This window comes from Planococcus citri, chromosome 1, assembly GCF_950023065.1.
Source record: "Planococcus citri chromosome 1, ihPlaCitr1.1, whole genome shotgun sequence".
Classification (NCBI taxonomy): Eukaryota; Metazoa; Arthropoda; class Insecta; order Hemiptera; family Pseudococcidae; genus Planococcus; species Planococcus citri.
In genome coordinates this window covers 874,922-891,042 of record NC_088677.1, presented here as the reverse complement: position 1 = coordinate 891,042, position 16,121 = coordinate 874,922, and the positions used below count along the sequence as shown (strand labels likewise).

The 16,121-nt window shown below is 39.3% G+C and overlaps 2 protein-coding genes across 2 annotated transcripts in view; one reads left to right on the top strand and one right to left on the bottom strand.

Moving 5' to 3' along the window:
- The window catches only part of LOC135843899 (uncharacterized), a 165,368-nt gene that overhangs the window by 62,757 nt on the left and 86,490 nt on the right, over nt 1-16,121 (bottom strand). The window contains exon 5 of the mRNA XM_065361946.1: nt 4,091-4,191. The gene's annotated coding sequence lies outside the window, so the exon portion shown is untranslated. The remainder of the gene's footprint in view (nt 1-4,090; nt 4,192-16,121) is intronic.
- Nucleotides 14,423-16,121, top strand: part of LOC135843882 (allatostatin-A receptor-like) — a 185,243-nt gene continuing 183,544 nt past the window's right edge. The window contains exon 1 of the mRNA XM_065361924.1: nt 14,423-15,402. Within this exon, the coding sequence (XP_065217996.1) occupies nt 14,719-15,402 (684 nt within the window). The 5' untranslated portion in view covers nt 14,423-14,718. The remainder of the gene's footprint in view (nt 15,403-16,121) is intronic.

Here is a 16,121-nt window from a genome sequence, read left to right as displayed (position 1 = left end):
GGCGGATGAGAATATACATTTCTCTTTATCTCGTCCGGCTAAATAAACATACGGGCCGAGTAGGTATATACCAATATACCACATTAGGTATTAGGTACATTCTCAGCTTTATTCGTGCCCGATGCCCGAGCCTCACGAAATTCGAAATGAAAAAATTTTGTTGCCTGGTTTATCGATAATTCATCGTTAAATTAAAGCTTTTTAATAAAGGGGGGCCTTTCGTACGCGCGTCTCGTCGCGACGACGTAAAGCGAAACAAAATTAAAGCTTATAATCAATTTCCACGCAGAAACTTTTCAAATATACGAGTATGCCTCGCCTTGCCCATCGTGTCTTCTCTCTCTCTCTCTCTCTCTCTCGCTCTTTCTCTATAGTTATGGCTATGGCTATATGGCCTATACGCGATCGAAAAACCAGCCACCGACGACACAGTCGACGTATTTGAATATAAATTTTTAAAAAGGTATATATTTACGCGCCACAGTAAAAACGTGACTGAAATAATTACGTTGTCCGAGATAAAATTCAAATGTGACGCGTAGCCTCCCTTTAGAAAAAAAAAACCGCGAAATCTCAAAACTTTAAGCCTTCGGCCGACGAAAAGGTCACGTTTTTATTCATTTCCACTTTGCCGCAAAAATCGTAATACCCACTTGAAATAGGTAGCAGGAGCAGCCAGCAGCCAGCAGCCAACCTGGCATCGTCGTCGTCGTATCGTCGCAGCTTTCTCGTAAGTCGTCGTTATTTTTTAAAAATTCACATCTTTTATGGCTTCCTACGCCCTCGCATAGGCACGCCGATGCCGACACTTTTTGCGCCTTTACCAATATCGTGATCGAGAAAATGTTTCCGCAAAGCGTCTGCTGATTCTCAAAAAAAAAAAAAGTTTTTGAAATACGCGGTAAATGTTTCGTTCCTTTGATACGCGGAATGCTTTGGGAAAATTCTTGAAGGCTGACATTCTCAGTTTCGCGAGTTTTTTTGTAACTGTATTTAATCGTGACTCGAGGAACTTACTAATCAAAATAGTCAATCATAAAGCTTCGGTTTATTCTAAATACGGCTCAGTTCTCAGATGAGGTATTCCCGAGTAAAATAGTTATGAAATGCCCTTGTCCTCGGATTTTTGAAGTTTCGATGAAACATAATTAGTCCAGCATATGACAATAGGAGTAATTGCACCCCCCCCCCCGGCCGATCCTCCGGGACAAATTTTTTCTCAAAGGGGACATCCTAAGGAACATTTTAAAGCAAACTTGCCAAAAAAAAAGTTGGCCTTACTTACAAAATGGCGGCCATTTTGATTTCAAACATTTCAAAGGTAGGTCGAAAGATCATGCAAAAATTTATCACCTGTCAAAATTTCAAGTGCTAAAGTGCGTTTTTCGATTTTTGGTGAATTTTTGAAAATCCAATTTAGGCCAAAAATGAGCGAAAAAAATCAAAATTTTACCAAATTGACCAAGAAAGCTGAAATTTAGAATAAACCCTATTTTCGACATGCCAAATCGATTGGAAACGATTTCAACCCGTTTTGAGCAGTTCTGGAGCCTCCAGCAGATTTTTGAAACTCGTAATTTCCACAAAATTCCATCAAATTGGAGTTGTAAAGCTAAAATTAATTCTAAAACCCAATTTCAATATGCTACGAAGTACTGCAGGTAAATTTCAAGTCGTTTTGGATCCTCCAGCGACTTTTTGAAAATTCCTGAAGCCTCCAGCAGATTTTTGAAACATTAAATTTTCACAAAATTTCATCAAATGGAGATGGAAAGCTGAAATTTACTCTACTCTCCAATTTTAACGCCCTCTAAAAACGACTTCAGGTGGATTCAAGTAATTTCAAGGCCTCCAGCGACTTTTTTTGAAAATTACCGGAGCCTCCAGTAGATTTTTGAAACTTGAAATTTCCCCAAAATCTCATGAATCAACTAAGATGGAGAGTCGAAATTCATTCTGCAAACTAATTTCAATACGTTACGAAGTTGACTGCTGGTGAATTTCAAGTCGTTTTGGAGCCTAGCTCGAGCAACTTTTTGAAAGGTTGTATGACATTTTTTTGGAAAATTGAAATTTTCTAAAAGTAGCTGGACGCTTCAAAACCATTTGAAACCACCATGTGGTCTGCGAAGTAAATTTCCGCTTGCGAACTCCATTTGATGAAATTTTGTGAAAATTTAATGTTTCAAAAATCTGCTGGAGGCTTCAGGAATTTTCAAAAAGTCGCTGGAGGATCCAAAACGACTTGAAATTTACCTGCAGTACTTCGTAGCGTATTGAAATTGGTTTTTATTATAATTAATTTTAGCTTTACAACTCCAATTTGATGGAATTTTGTGGGAATTTCGAGTTTCAAAAATCTGCTGGAGGCTCCAGAACTGCTCAAAACCGGTTGAAACCGTTTCCAATCGATTCGGCATGTCGAAAATAGGCTATATACCAAATTTCAGCCTTCTTGGTCAATTTGGTAAAATTTTGATTTTTTCCCTCATTTTTGGCCTAAATTCGATTTTCAAAAATTCTCCAAAAATCGAAAAACGCACTTTAGCACTTGAAATTTTGACAGGTGATGAATTTTTGCATAATCTTTCGACCTACCTTTGAAAAGTTTGAAAAAGTTCGTGCAAGTCCTATGTTGAAACGCAAAATCTGCGATTTCGGCTGACCTGTCAATCAAAATGGCCGCCATTTTATAAGTAAGGCCAACTTTTCTTTTGACAAGTTTGCTTTAAAATGTTCCTTAGGATGTCCCCTTTAAGAAAAAAAGTTGTCCCGGTGGATCTGCGGAGGGGGGGGGTGCAATTACTCCTATTGTCATATGCCGGACTATATTGGGTACATTCGAAAAGAAATGTTGAAGCCAAAAAAGTTTTCCCCACCTCATCCCCTTGCCCACAATGGCGAAAAAACGCTTTTTTCGAGAAAAAATCGTACCTACTCGAACGAGTTTCGAATAAAAAATTTTGAATTCACCCAAACGTGAATTATTTCAAAAATTTACGACCCTTAGGAGGGTCTAACTGCAAATCTAACTTCGTATTCGTGTTCAGCGAGTTCGATTCATACGATTCTTTCATCTCAAAATTGGGGGAGAGGGTGCCTGACGACTGCCTGCCTATGGCCCAAAAATAGGAATTCCAAGAAGTTGGTTGATTTTACATTGTTTTTGGAGGCTCGCGTGCAAAATTTCAGAATTATACGACTGGCAGTACGGCTTTTTTTAGTGGTGTTGTGACATAAAACACATTTTTGATAAAAATGACTCGCCTTGAGGAAAAATGCCCGCTTCTGATTTTTGGAAGTAAATACCGGCGTTTTTCTCCCTCATAACGAAAAGTAAATTCCAGCGTTTTTACATTCTAATTGTTTAACCCCCTTCCTCTCTCAACATGATGAAAATGTTGAACATAGGTCTTCTCAAAAAAAAAAAAAAAAAAAAAAGAAAGGTCAAAAAAGTTGAAATTTTCACGCTTTTACATTCTAATCCTCGAATTTGATCATTTTTTTTTTTAATCAAAAAAGTACTATTCAGTAGTTATGACTCCCCCTAAATGATGAAAAAGTAGAGCTTGGTCTCCCGAAATGTGGAAAAATAATTGGATGCGCAGGGTTACTAGAAATTCTGACTCAGGGACTGAAAATTGAAAAAAATTTAACCGTGTCGGATTCGTTCTATTTTCAATTTTTCGACATTTTTCAACTTCAAGAGCCTCAGTATGAAAAGAAAAGACCAACTGCATTGCTGGGGAACTGAAGGGAGTTCTCAAAAATGTGCTAATTTAAAGCAATTCTGATACAGAGATTGAAATTTAAAGAAAAGTGTAGCTCAATCAGTGCAGCTTTACCTCCATCGAAATCTGCGTGTTATTTGCACTAAAAATTTACACCACAAAAAAAATGAAAAAAAAAACTGGAAGAGAGTGCAATTCATCGGTAGGTAACTCGCGCAGTTCCCTCGATATGTAAGATAAATACGAGTATCCTATCCTAAATAGAGTACGCGAAGTAACCTTGAAAACATACCGGCGAATACGATTACGCCTTCGAGCAGTAATACGAGTATATGTACGTAATTGAATTTGCTCCTTACCTTTTTCCAATTCGCTAAGGGTCAGTCCAGTCGAACTCGCCATGTTCAATGTTGATTGGTATATTCGATTCGATTCGGGTACCACTCGAGTTTTCATATTCCTGAAACGAAAAATTTACTTACATTTAATGTCGGCGGCACGGTGGGGCAGAAGAATTACGTAGGTATTTTCAAAGCAACGTACATAATAAATGTGTACGCAAAGCAAATAGTACGAGTAAGTATTCTTGGTGAATTTTGACGCGTAAGTAACGAGTAAACGAGTAGCTATGGAGTGCGGAGTGCGGCGTGAGTAAATATCTAAATATTGACTTCTGTTGGTAAGAACAGGTGTAAGGTGAATGTCACCGCTGTATGCTCAACGCTCTATACCGTTGTTATAACCAGCGTAAACCGACACGACCAACAAAAAATTACAAAAATTACAAAAATCTAAAAATTTGTACCTATTTTTTTCGTTTTACTTTCATTCACTCCACTCTAAGTCAGTTTTCAACTCGACTCTAACGGAACCAGGCTGGAGGTCTCTGACGTACGAATGAAACTTTCTTCTAAATAATGACCCCCACCTTTCCCAATTTTCCATTAAAAAGAGGGAGAAAAATGCCATACGAGTACCTACATTAAAAGTGGCGAATACAACAAATACTCCATGTCTTACTCGTATAAGCAGAGCTGAACTTGAAATAATCAAAATTATTCGACGTACAATCATTTCGAAACATTTTCCATAAGCGAGCTTCACCTACTTTCAAACAAATAATTCCATCATTTCATCTCGTGTACACCTACACGCACACACACACACACACACAGACACACACACAGAAGGAATACTCGAACTCGACCCGCGTGTTAAACTTTTCACACCCCTCCCTCCCCGTTCCTTCCACTGCCATCTCACACCCTGCCCGAGGTACTTTCGCCAATAACACACAGCATCCTCTTTGAAACCCTACTTGTATTTAAAACCATTATAACCATTTTGCATTCTGCACGGGCATAGATATTAGATACCTAGTGTGTAATATTTGCGAATTACGCGCTCCGTCTGAGCAAACGGTACGAGTATCTCCGCACATTAGGCACAATCTCACACACACACACACACAATTACGTACGTATACGTACACTACGTAGACGTACAGTATTCACGTAAGTTTGCGAAGGAAAGCACGTTGAAAGTGCTTATTGCTCAATGCTCATCTTTCCGTCAACAATCGACTCGTAGTCGCAGGTATGCGGAAACTTGAAAAATCATAACCGAAAACAGGCGTTTTTTCAGTACTTCGTGGTCTCGTATACGTAGGTCTAGGTACATACCTACATTTTTCTGCTTGTTTTTCGCCTTGATGGGTTTTCTTTTTGTGTAGTTCGTTCGTCGCGTCGGATGACCAAAAATTTATATTAAATTTTTCCACACGTAGGAACCGAACACGAGATGAAAACCAACCCTACTCCTCCTTCCCAAATAATGGTTCGCTCCGCTGATCTGTAGTTTCATTCTTTCTTGAAATGGAAGACGAATCGAAACGCAGTGGTGCTGTGGTGCCAATTTATTATTCTATCGCGATTGCCAGTTTGAAAAAATTGAGAAAAATAGTCAAAAACTTATCCATCAAATCTTTTCAATTTTCTAAAATTGCCCTTTTCGAGTAATCGTATCTTCCTTCCCTTCAGACACCTCCCGCGATCAGAGACGTGACGAAGAGATAGACGGGTCGATGGGGAGGGGGGGGGGGGTTGAGACTGACATTTTTTCAACTTTTTTCGCTAGATTTTCATAATTTTTCTTCACTCAGACCCTCCCCCTCTCACTCCAATATTTTTCATGCTAATCAGCCAGATGTGATTCCAACAAATTTTGGAAAGGGAAGCTGGAAACAAAATGATTATTTTTGATACAAAAAGTCAGTCTTTATTTTCTCTTTTCCCAAAAAATTTTTCAACTTTTCGCCTAAATTTTTATTACATGGGAGGGGGAGTGGTGGCGGCGAGAACCCCCCCCTCACGAATCACGCTAATGTACGAGTACTTTCATATTTATCAACTCACGTCGCCAGACTCGTGACCACATATCACCATCGTACATAATACCGACGCCGAGTTTACCACGGTTACTAACGTAATAAGAAGGGTATCGGTAACTCTCGACCAGTCCATCAAAATAAGGAAAATATTTGCGAAATTAAAAGCAGGGCGTAGCGCACCACCTATGATTGATTGTAGTCTAAAAGGGCAACAGAAAAAAAAAAAAAAAAAAAAAAAGGAAAACCGAGACCGACGATGATGATGGAAAATGTTCACCTAGAACGATTTCTTTTTCTCTCGTACGACGCGACGACAGCTTCGAATACGAGTATTTATGTCACCACCGATTCGTCGATCGTTTATACGACAAGTGTGGAGTATGCGATGCGATGGGACGTGTTGCCACCATGAGGTACTCATTTTCCTTTTTTTTTTTTTTTAAATTAAAATTAGGTACTCGAATCATCGTTTGACCGTGACCAAAATTAAATTTACGAAAAATGTTTCTCGCTCGCGTTGAACGTTGATGACTGGAATCTCGAACCGCCCGTTTCATTTGATGGGATCACAAATCAGAAATCAGCGATAACGCTTTACGATTGTCGTTATTCTGTCGGAAAATTTTCATCTCCTTTTCCCTGCTACTGTTCTTCGTCCAACTCCTAAAGGTGAAACTTGTCGCTTCAAAAAGTTGACGAGAAGACGGGGTTCGACCTCACTCCTCCTACACTCGACACCATCATCATCGTCTTTACCATCCCTCTCATGTGCGCGTTTGCCAAAATGTTGGCAAGGTCGTAAGGGCAAAAAGCTTAATAGGTTCAGTGCCGCGGTTTTCAACTTTTCAAAATTGTTTTAATGTGTTTTAAGTATAAGGCGAGTGACGTGACGTGACGTGTGTCCGCGTACACGTGCGTCGTTGTGTGCTTCACCTTTTCGGAGAAAAAACAGCGCCAGTTTATAATACGAAACACGTTGTAAACGTTTTAAACATCGAACTCGTAAACTTGACACATTAACTAACGATAAGAGCACTGCGCTAATTAACTAAAAGTAGGTAGGTACAGGTACATTGTACTTGTACACGGACGAGTAATAATTACGAATATTTTTTCCATTCGCAAAACACCTCCGAACTGCGGAAATAGATGAGGAAATTTTTCATCTCGCGCGTAATCTCTTAAATAGCAAAGTCACAGCGAAAAGCTTTCGTTTCAAAGCGAAGAGTATTAACAACGGAAAATTATTTCATGTCTCGCCCGTCTGTTTTTTTTTTGCTTGTTTTTGCCTATTTTTTCTCGCTATTTTACATATTATTTAGTCGTGAATAAAACTGCAACTAACTCAACCCGAGTACCTACCTCTACTGGCTACTGAGATGAAGAAAAGTGTCTGTCTATTTCAATCGGTCAAAAAGGAATCGATGAACACCCCGACCAAAATTTCATTTCAGGCGCAGAAATTCTTTTTTCGACTTTGGTGAATTTTAAAAAATTGGAATTTCCACCAGAAATGGGAAGAAATCAAAATATTACCAAATTGAACTAGAAAGCTGAAATTTAGCTTGTATGCTATTTTCGATCTTCCAAGTTAATTGGGCATTAGTTTCAAATCATTCTGAAGCCTCCTTCATCTCGGATTCGCGATTCAACTGTCCCAGTCGATTGAGATTTTCGAATTCACCATAGTATCAAATTTTCATCAACCGAAGTTGACTGCAGCGCTCTCTAGACAGACTCCAGTCCGCGGGAAAAAATCAAACTTTGGCTGCAGACTCCAGATCGACTCGAAAATGATCGCAATCAATTTGGGAGACCGACTTTAGTGCACTAACTAAATTTCGTCAAAAATTGAAAAATCAACTTCGGCAGCTGAAAATAAAATTACTTAACAATTATTGACGATTAAAAAAAAACAACAACAACAAAAAAACTGTGCATACGCAATATTCGTAAAGGTAAGGTACAAGTACAATGCTGGAGAGCTCAAACTCGATCTCGGTGGACGCTCTGAACCAACTTTCGCCAACAACTTAACCCTTTACGAAGACGCAGACGCGAGACGATACACGTAGTACAATCATAAATCATGCAAAATTCATAATAACGAAACGACTGTAGCAGCTCGTTATACCGTAAAGATGTAATTTGGGAGCTCCGTAGCCGTATTTCGGATTTCAATAATGGTAAAATTATGATCCACAACCAACCAGGCAGGCAGGCATCGCGTCGTACTCGTATATGAATATGGGAACCGCAACAACGACGACGACGACGACGGACTCGACGTGATACATTTCGGCTCTTTATTTCGCACCGAATGGTAAATTTGTTCGCTTTGAAAGATGCCAAAAAGGTTTTACTGGTCTACGTGGTACATTCCATGTAATTCTGGACGTCGTCGGCGTAAGTCAGGCACAAACATTAACTTTCAAAGAGCAATAATACTCGAGTGATCATTTGAAAAAAATGAAAACCGAAATGAAAAAGAAGTCCAAGATGAAAAACAAAACACCGAAACAGAATAAATCTACACTTGGCCGAACTCTCGCAACAACCAAACACAAGCGACAAGCGACGGATGCGCAATGAGAGACGAGAGTTGAGAGAAAGAGAATACGGCTCTAGTGACACGGACAATTGGCAACGGACAACCGGGCAACCGATCTTCACAAATGAGAGAGTCGGACGAAGATGGGTAACGGGGGCAGTCAGCAGTCTCGCTTTGTTAGCTAAGGTTCTTCCTCCAACTTGCAATTAGTTTTCGGCTCTGTTGCTTTGGTTCATTAACCTGTACACTACAGCTGTGCCTGCAAACAATTGCCCAGGTACAAATACGTACTTATATGCTTCCTCCTTCGCACTTTTCTTCAACTCCAACCACCGCTCCAGCGCACGTTTGTAGTCAGAATATAAAAAATTTATAATCAAAAATAGAACTTCAAACTTCACAGCGAAACAGTTCAGCGTGATAAAATTACTTACATGGAAAACCATTTCAAGTCACACTTTCTGGTCAGAATGAAACCAAGCCGGATTGAAGCAGTGCAGCGTGTCGTATAACATCCATAACCAAAGTTTCAGATGCTAAAGATCATTTTAAAAGTTTTGACAAAGTTTAGAAAATTGATAAAATTCAAAAAAGCTGTTTAACGATGATTTTTTTAATTTTTTCACCGAAACTGGCAAAAAAATTTGGATCGCAGTGGTGCCAATGTTTTGGCCACCATTGCCATTTCCTTAAGAAATAATATTTTTGGATATTTTACAGAGCTCGCGTACCGAATTTATTTCCAAACAATCAGCTTTAGTAACAAAAAAAAAAAAAAAAAGAAAAACTCGTAAAAGTAGCTAAAAAGTGACAAAATGCGGGTAAAACATGTCTTTAATGTAAAAAAAACCACAAAAAAAAACACAAAACATTACGATTTAAAAATGAAAAATCGAGACTTTTTTGAAAATTTTTGGCAACGAAAAGAGAATTTCTTAAGGTCAAGCGAAGAAGTCAATTTTTGGAAAAATAAAACAAGATTGAAAATCTTTCCAACCGGAATGATTTTCAAGCTATTTCTGGCAAAAAAGTGAGATTTTTGGACAATCATTTTAAAAAGTACGGCTGGAATTATTTTGCAAAAACGACTACTTTTATGTAAAAAACAATTTTTGGCAAAAAGCAAGACTTTGACAATTTCTGGCAAATACCTAAGCAAGGCTTTTGAATAGTTCATTTAAAAAAAATTTAAAAATTAAGAAGCAAAAATTTAACAATTTAAAAAAAAACAGGACTTTTGGGAATTATTAGCGAAGAATTTACAGTTTTTTGCAATTCATTCGAAACGCGAAATTTTTCTATTTTCCAATGTTTGCCAATTCCAAGTGAAAAATCAAAAAAATTTGGCAACAGGTAAGCAGGACTAGAGGGAAATTTTTGCCAAAAAATAGTGCTTCTTCGCAATCTTTGTTGAAAATTGGCGATTTTTTTGGACAATTTTTCCGTTAAAAAGTGATATTTTTTTTGAATGTTTTTTTAAATCAAAACAGCGCGTGAAACTTTTGGGAATTGGGATTTTGTCATTCAGGAAAATGTCTTTTGGGAAAGTGGATTCGGGGAAGTGTCTGATTACCAGGAAAACAAACAAAACATTTTTTTTGCAAAAAAATGACTTTTAGGAAAAAACGAGACTATTAAGAAATTTCGACAATAGTTCATACCAGCGCCAGAAAATTATGATCTTTTTAATGCAGTCTTTAAAACGAATTTCAGTCAAGCACATCCCAAGAGGAGCAAGGAAAGAGTACATCTCTGGTATGAAACTAAGCCTCATCACACAATACATACAACGAATATGTTCATAAATTTAATGAAAATCCTTTTGAAGATGATACCATAGAGCTTGGAGATAAACTATCAGCGGAGATAGCTCAGTCAAGGCAGGAGAACTGGCAGGGACTGGTAGAAGATCTCAATTTTGGCAAGGATAGTCGAAGAGCATGGCACCTGCTCAAGAGACTGAATAGAGAAAAAAGTCAAGCAAGGAGTTTCACTCAGACAACAGCAAACCAGATTGCTCACCAGTTGCTCATTAATGGAAAGATAAATGGAAGAATTAAAAGCAAGAAAATTATTCGTAATCAAGCAGAGGAAGTGAATAACTTTTCATCACTATTCATATACTCCGAGGTCACAGTAGCTATATGCTCAGCCAAAAATCAAAAAGCAGCAGGTGTTGATAAAATGTATGTAGAGCAGATAATGCATTTTGGGTCAAAAACTGTTACACAAATCCAGGAATTGTACAACACCTGAGTAGAAACATCAAAAATACCTTGATCATGGAGACAGGCCCACATCATTGCTATCCAGAAGCCAGGCAAAGACCCAAATGACCCTAAAAGTTACCACCCTATATCGTTACTATGTCACCTATATAAGATATTTGAGCGAGTGGTCCTAAATCGAGTAGCTGAGCATATTGACAAGAACCTAATCAGCCAGTAGGCAGGTTTCAGACCTGGGAAATCTTGTACTGGTCAGGTCCAGAGTTTAACACGGCACATTGAGGATGCTTTTGAACAGCGCAAGGTCACTGGTGCTGTGTTTGTGCACCTCACTGCGACATTTGACACAGTGTGTCATCAGTTACTTCAGTACAAGATCTATGAACTGACCAGGGACTACAAAGTTACAGAAATCATCACGATACTGCTTAAAGACCGGAGGTTCCACGTGACTTTAGATGGAAAGAACAGCACTTGGAGAAGGCAAAAGAATGGCTTGCCGCAGGGAAGTGTCCTGTCACCCATTCTTTTTAATATCTACACCAATGACCAACCAATTGGAGGACCTGCACGTCGCTTCCTTTATGCAGACGACTTAGCGCTCACAGCATGGTGTGACACATTTGTATAGGGGGAAGACACACTGAATCAGGCAATAGAAGAACTCGACGAATATTAAGTATAAAGCCAACAACCTCAGGCAGGGTGTCTACTGGATTTGAAAAATCAAATTCCTTGCTATTTCCTTGTTTTTCCTTGCCTCAAATTTGAGTTTAAAAATACAACCCCCCCCCCTTGTGTACAGGTACTCGTTTAGTAGGAAATTTCTTGTTTTTGGCGTCCAATAAACGGTAGAGCGAAATGTGCCACTCTGATACCCACCACCACACTCCCCCCTTATTTTTTAATTGTCACATTAGCAGAAAATAAGTATTGAAAGGGGAAATGAACAGCAATTTTTCTTGGTATATGTAGGTAGGTACTGAAATCAAAAATTCGTACCTTTTTTCTTCGTTTTTGTGATTTATTCAGCTTTTGAACTTTGAAAATTAAATCTGAGACTAGAAGAGAAGGGCGAAGATTTTAACAATTTAGCGCAGTAAAATCTGTTAAGAAGAAGCTTCAACGCTAAAATTTCGTGCTTTTCAATGCTCTTGAAAAAAATTTTCCATCTCTCTTCGCTATTTTGAGCTGCACAATACACACAATTTTGCGTGTTTTGAGGCACAACCCTGAAATTTTATAACTTCCAATTTCAAAGCAAAGTGAGGGCAAACGCTTTTGAAAATTGATGATAATTCAAGAAGTATAAGACCATTATTTTCTATTTGAATGTTTTTTTCAATTTTCACTTTTCGCTTTTGACATGTTTAATTAAAGACTATTTGCGATACAAAATAATTCAGCCCAAGCGAAGCGAGGGCGAAAATTTTGAAAATTTATGATTCAAAAAGTAGAAATCAACTATTTTTAATGAAAAAAACTACAAGAAAAAATGGAAAATGCATTATGAAATTGAAAATTCAAGAGGCACTTTTTTGAAAATTCCTTGCTATTACACAGAAATTGTCAAAATCCCTGCTATTTTCCTGCTTCCTTGCTACCTCGAGTGAAATCCCTGCTATTTCCTTGTTTTCCTTGTTTTCCTTGCCAGTAGACACCCTGTCAGGCCAAATCCACTCAAGACAGAAACCTGTTTGTTCTACCTGCGAAACTGTGAGGCCATGATACAGCTCAACATCCAATAGGGGAACACTGCACTGAATCATAATGACCACCCCAAATATCTAGGAGTGACACTGGATAGATCATTCACCAACTGGCAACGCTGTGAAAAAACCAAAATGAAAGTGGTTGCTAGAACAAATTAGATCCGAAAGCTGGTAGGTAGCAGATGGGGAGCTAAACAAAAAAAGGTTATAGGTAAGTACATGCTTTCGGGAATTATTCACTTATCAATATTATTAGCATTTCTTTTTCTCCAAGACATGTTTTTTTTTTTATTTTTAAATTATGATCCATTTATGTGTATTTTTGTTTTCAACTTAATAAAAAAGTTGAATTTTTAACAATTTTCAAAAATAAATTAAGTAGGTAACTTTTGTCAAAAAAAAAAAAAAAAAAAAAAATTGTAGACTTTTAGTAACTCGAGTACGAGCCTGGTTTGACATGTACAAATACCTAATCAGAACCCTAAAAGTGATCTTGAATTTGGATAGCGATGACCCAGGTCGTCGATGCAGAATCTGAAACTATTATCCCCAGGGACCCGATCGGACCGGACCATTTCTCTCACTAAACAGGTTGGGTACAGGCCGGAGCGAAAAAACCACAATTTTTTTTTTGTTGAAAATACCCCATTTTTGAGGACCTATATTTCTCTTCCATGGACACCACCAGAGCTAAAATTTGAGTAACTTTCAACTCAAAATAAAAGTCTCCACTCGATAAACATTTCTTCTCAAGACTGGTAAAACTCGTCGAACGATTTCAGCACGAGTAAAAAAAATCCAAAATGCTAAATGCTTACGATGACGATGCGAAGAACTCTCGTTGCAGGCGTAAAATTTGTATTTATACGAAGAGACGTTGGCGCGACTCGTTGATGAAATTACCACTTCAACCACGTTCGCAGCTAAAGGCGTGTGAACAGCGATATAATCTTGGCCGACAAATCTGGTCAATCGTTCGGAATGACTGAAAAAGAAAAGGAAAGAAAAAAAAAGTGTCAACTCGCATAGCGGAAGGAAGAACTTGGGCTAGCGAAGGAACGAACGAGTGAGCGAGCATTTCAATCAAGATAATTCGTCGACGAAATTAATCAGCTGAGGCGGCAAATGGCACCTGCCAGGCTGCCATCTGGCATCTCGTTCGCATTTATAATTACGTTACGTAGGCCTAAGACGCGTATAACGACCGATGAATATGCCAATAGATGAATAGATTATCGTTTAATCAGTTTAAAACATCAACTTCTAAGAGTTAGTCGTATTATCGAGTAGTATAGCATAGCCAAAGCCATCGATGCGACGACGATGACTACGTGAATAGCGATGGTTTAACGGGGAAAAAAATGACAGTTGCGAGGAATATAATAGACACGAGGCCCTCGGGGGAAAAAAATCTTGGGTGGCGAAACATCGAAACATGGGAAAGCAGCAACAGCAGCAGCCGCCGCCCCACCGCCTCCGCGTTAGGAAAAGCAGGAAAAAGGATAAGAAGCAGCGACAACAAGAACAAAAACAACAACAACAACAACACATCGCAGAAATACTCGCGAAGAGTAAGAGAGTAGGTATATAGTACGTCTCCGTCTATCTGTATTCTCTCTATACATGTAGTATATGTATCATTAGGCATGATGAGGATGAGGATGAGGATGAGGCTGGGCTACTACGACGACGAGTATGATGAGGTGGCAGGTGGCTGGCGTATAGTCGGTGTCGGTGATAAAAGGGCGCAAGCGTGCGAATTTTCAGTGATAACAGAGCCGAGTATACGCACGTAGAGAGAAGAAGTAAAGCTTCGAGTCGGAGCTGGCCGTCAGTTCACACGGCAAACGGTTGACGGACGAACGATCGAACCGTCGTTGCCTCGACACGGTTTTTTTTCTCTCGTACTAATTCGTAGATATCGTATACTCGTAACTCGTATATCGTATTCTATCGCATCGCATCGCATCGTAACTCAAAGTAACGTAAGGTATCGCGACCAAAATACGCGTACGCGAGCCCGAGACGGCCGATCGGTCGGTGACGCGAGGGGAGGGGTAGTGGCGAGCGAAAATCGCGAAAAAAGGTAAAAAAAACCGCCGTCAAAATGACCAACACCAACGTAACCGGTATCGATAATCTGCGCTACGAGATGTGCCAGAATCTGAGCCTGACCGAGAACGTGAGCGATATCGCGTTCTGTATCAATAATTCGATACCGGATCCGGTGTCGGACAGCGAGTTCGGCCACATGCAACGTATGGTGACCATAGTGGTGATATTTTTATTTAGTATAATCGTAATCGTAGGCTTAATCGGTAATAGCATGGTAGTGATAGTGGTGGCTTTCAACCAGCAGATGCGAAGCACCACCAACTTGCTCATCATCAACCTGGCGGTCGCCGATCTGCTGTTCATCATATTCTGCGTACCGTTCACGGCCACCGATTACGTGCTGCCGTTCTGGCCGTTCGGCGACCTTTGGTGCAAAGGCGTACAGTACCTGATCGTGGTGACGGCCTACGCCAGCGTCTACACGCTGGTGCTCATGTCGCTCGACAGATTTCTCGCCGTCGTCCATCCGATCGCCTCCATGTACGTGCGAACCGAGAAAAACGCCAATACCGCCATCGTCATCATTTGGGCGGTCATCCTGATACTGGCCGTACCGGTGCTCTATCGCCACGGCGAAGTTACCTACACCTATTCCAGCAAAGAGCACACCGTTTGCGTCTTCCTAGATCAGGACCCCATCAGCCGGCCCGACGGATACAGTCAACCGGTTTATCAGGTACACATACCTTACCTAACTACAACTACTCGTACGTATGTACATACCAGTATATCTATCCATCATTCTCGTAAGTCGTATCTTTACGTAGGAACTCGCAAGTCGCAATACCAACTAAAAAATCACGTGCTATCGAAAAACCATGGGAGTTCGTAATCCCCCAATATGAACTCTCATTAAAAATGACAGAGAACTCGGTCGTGACTATCCTCGGCCAGGATGAATCGAACGAATAAATAATTTTTTTAATTCAAAATGCCAATAAAATACAGAGGCGAAACTATTGGGGAACCCCTCCCCTCCCTCCCTCCCTCCCTTCCAACTTGAAAATACACAAAAAAAGCGACAAATTTTCGAGTAGCAAAATTATCACATAAATATGACAATTTTTAGATAAACTACAATCAAATCATTCGCAGAATCACGAAATTCAGAAAAAAATTAGCGTGAAATCAGCAAAATTAGAAAATCCGGCGAATTTCTCGAAAAAAAAGAACTGAAAAATCAAAGTAAAGAATAAGAATCATCTGCGAAGTTGGCAGATGTCACAAATTTAAAACAATTTTATTACTGAAAATCTTCAAAATCGATGAAAAATAACAAAACGTGTCAAATTTTTATCGTCTAAGTAATCAACTACATAACTTGACCCTTGAACGCTCCGAAGAAGTTCAGCGGATAACTTCGAGAAATTTCCATACGAGAAGTTGATCTAAAAA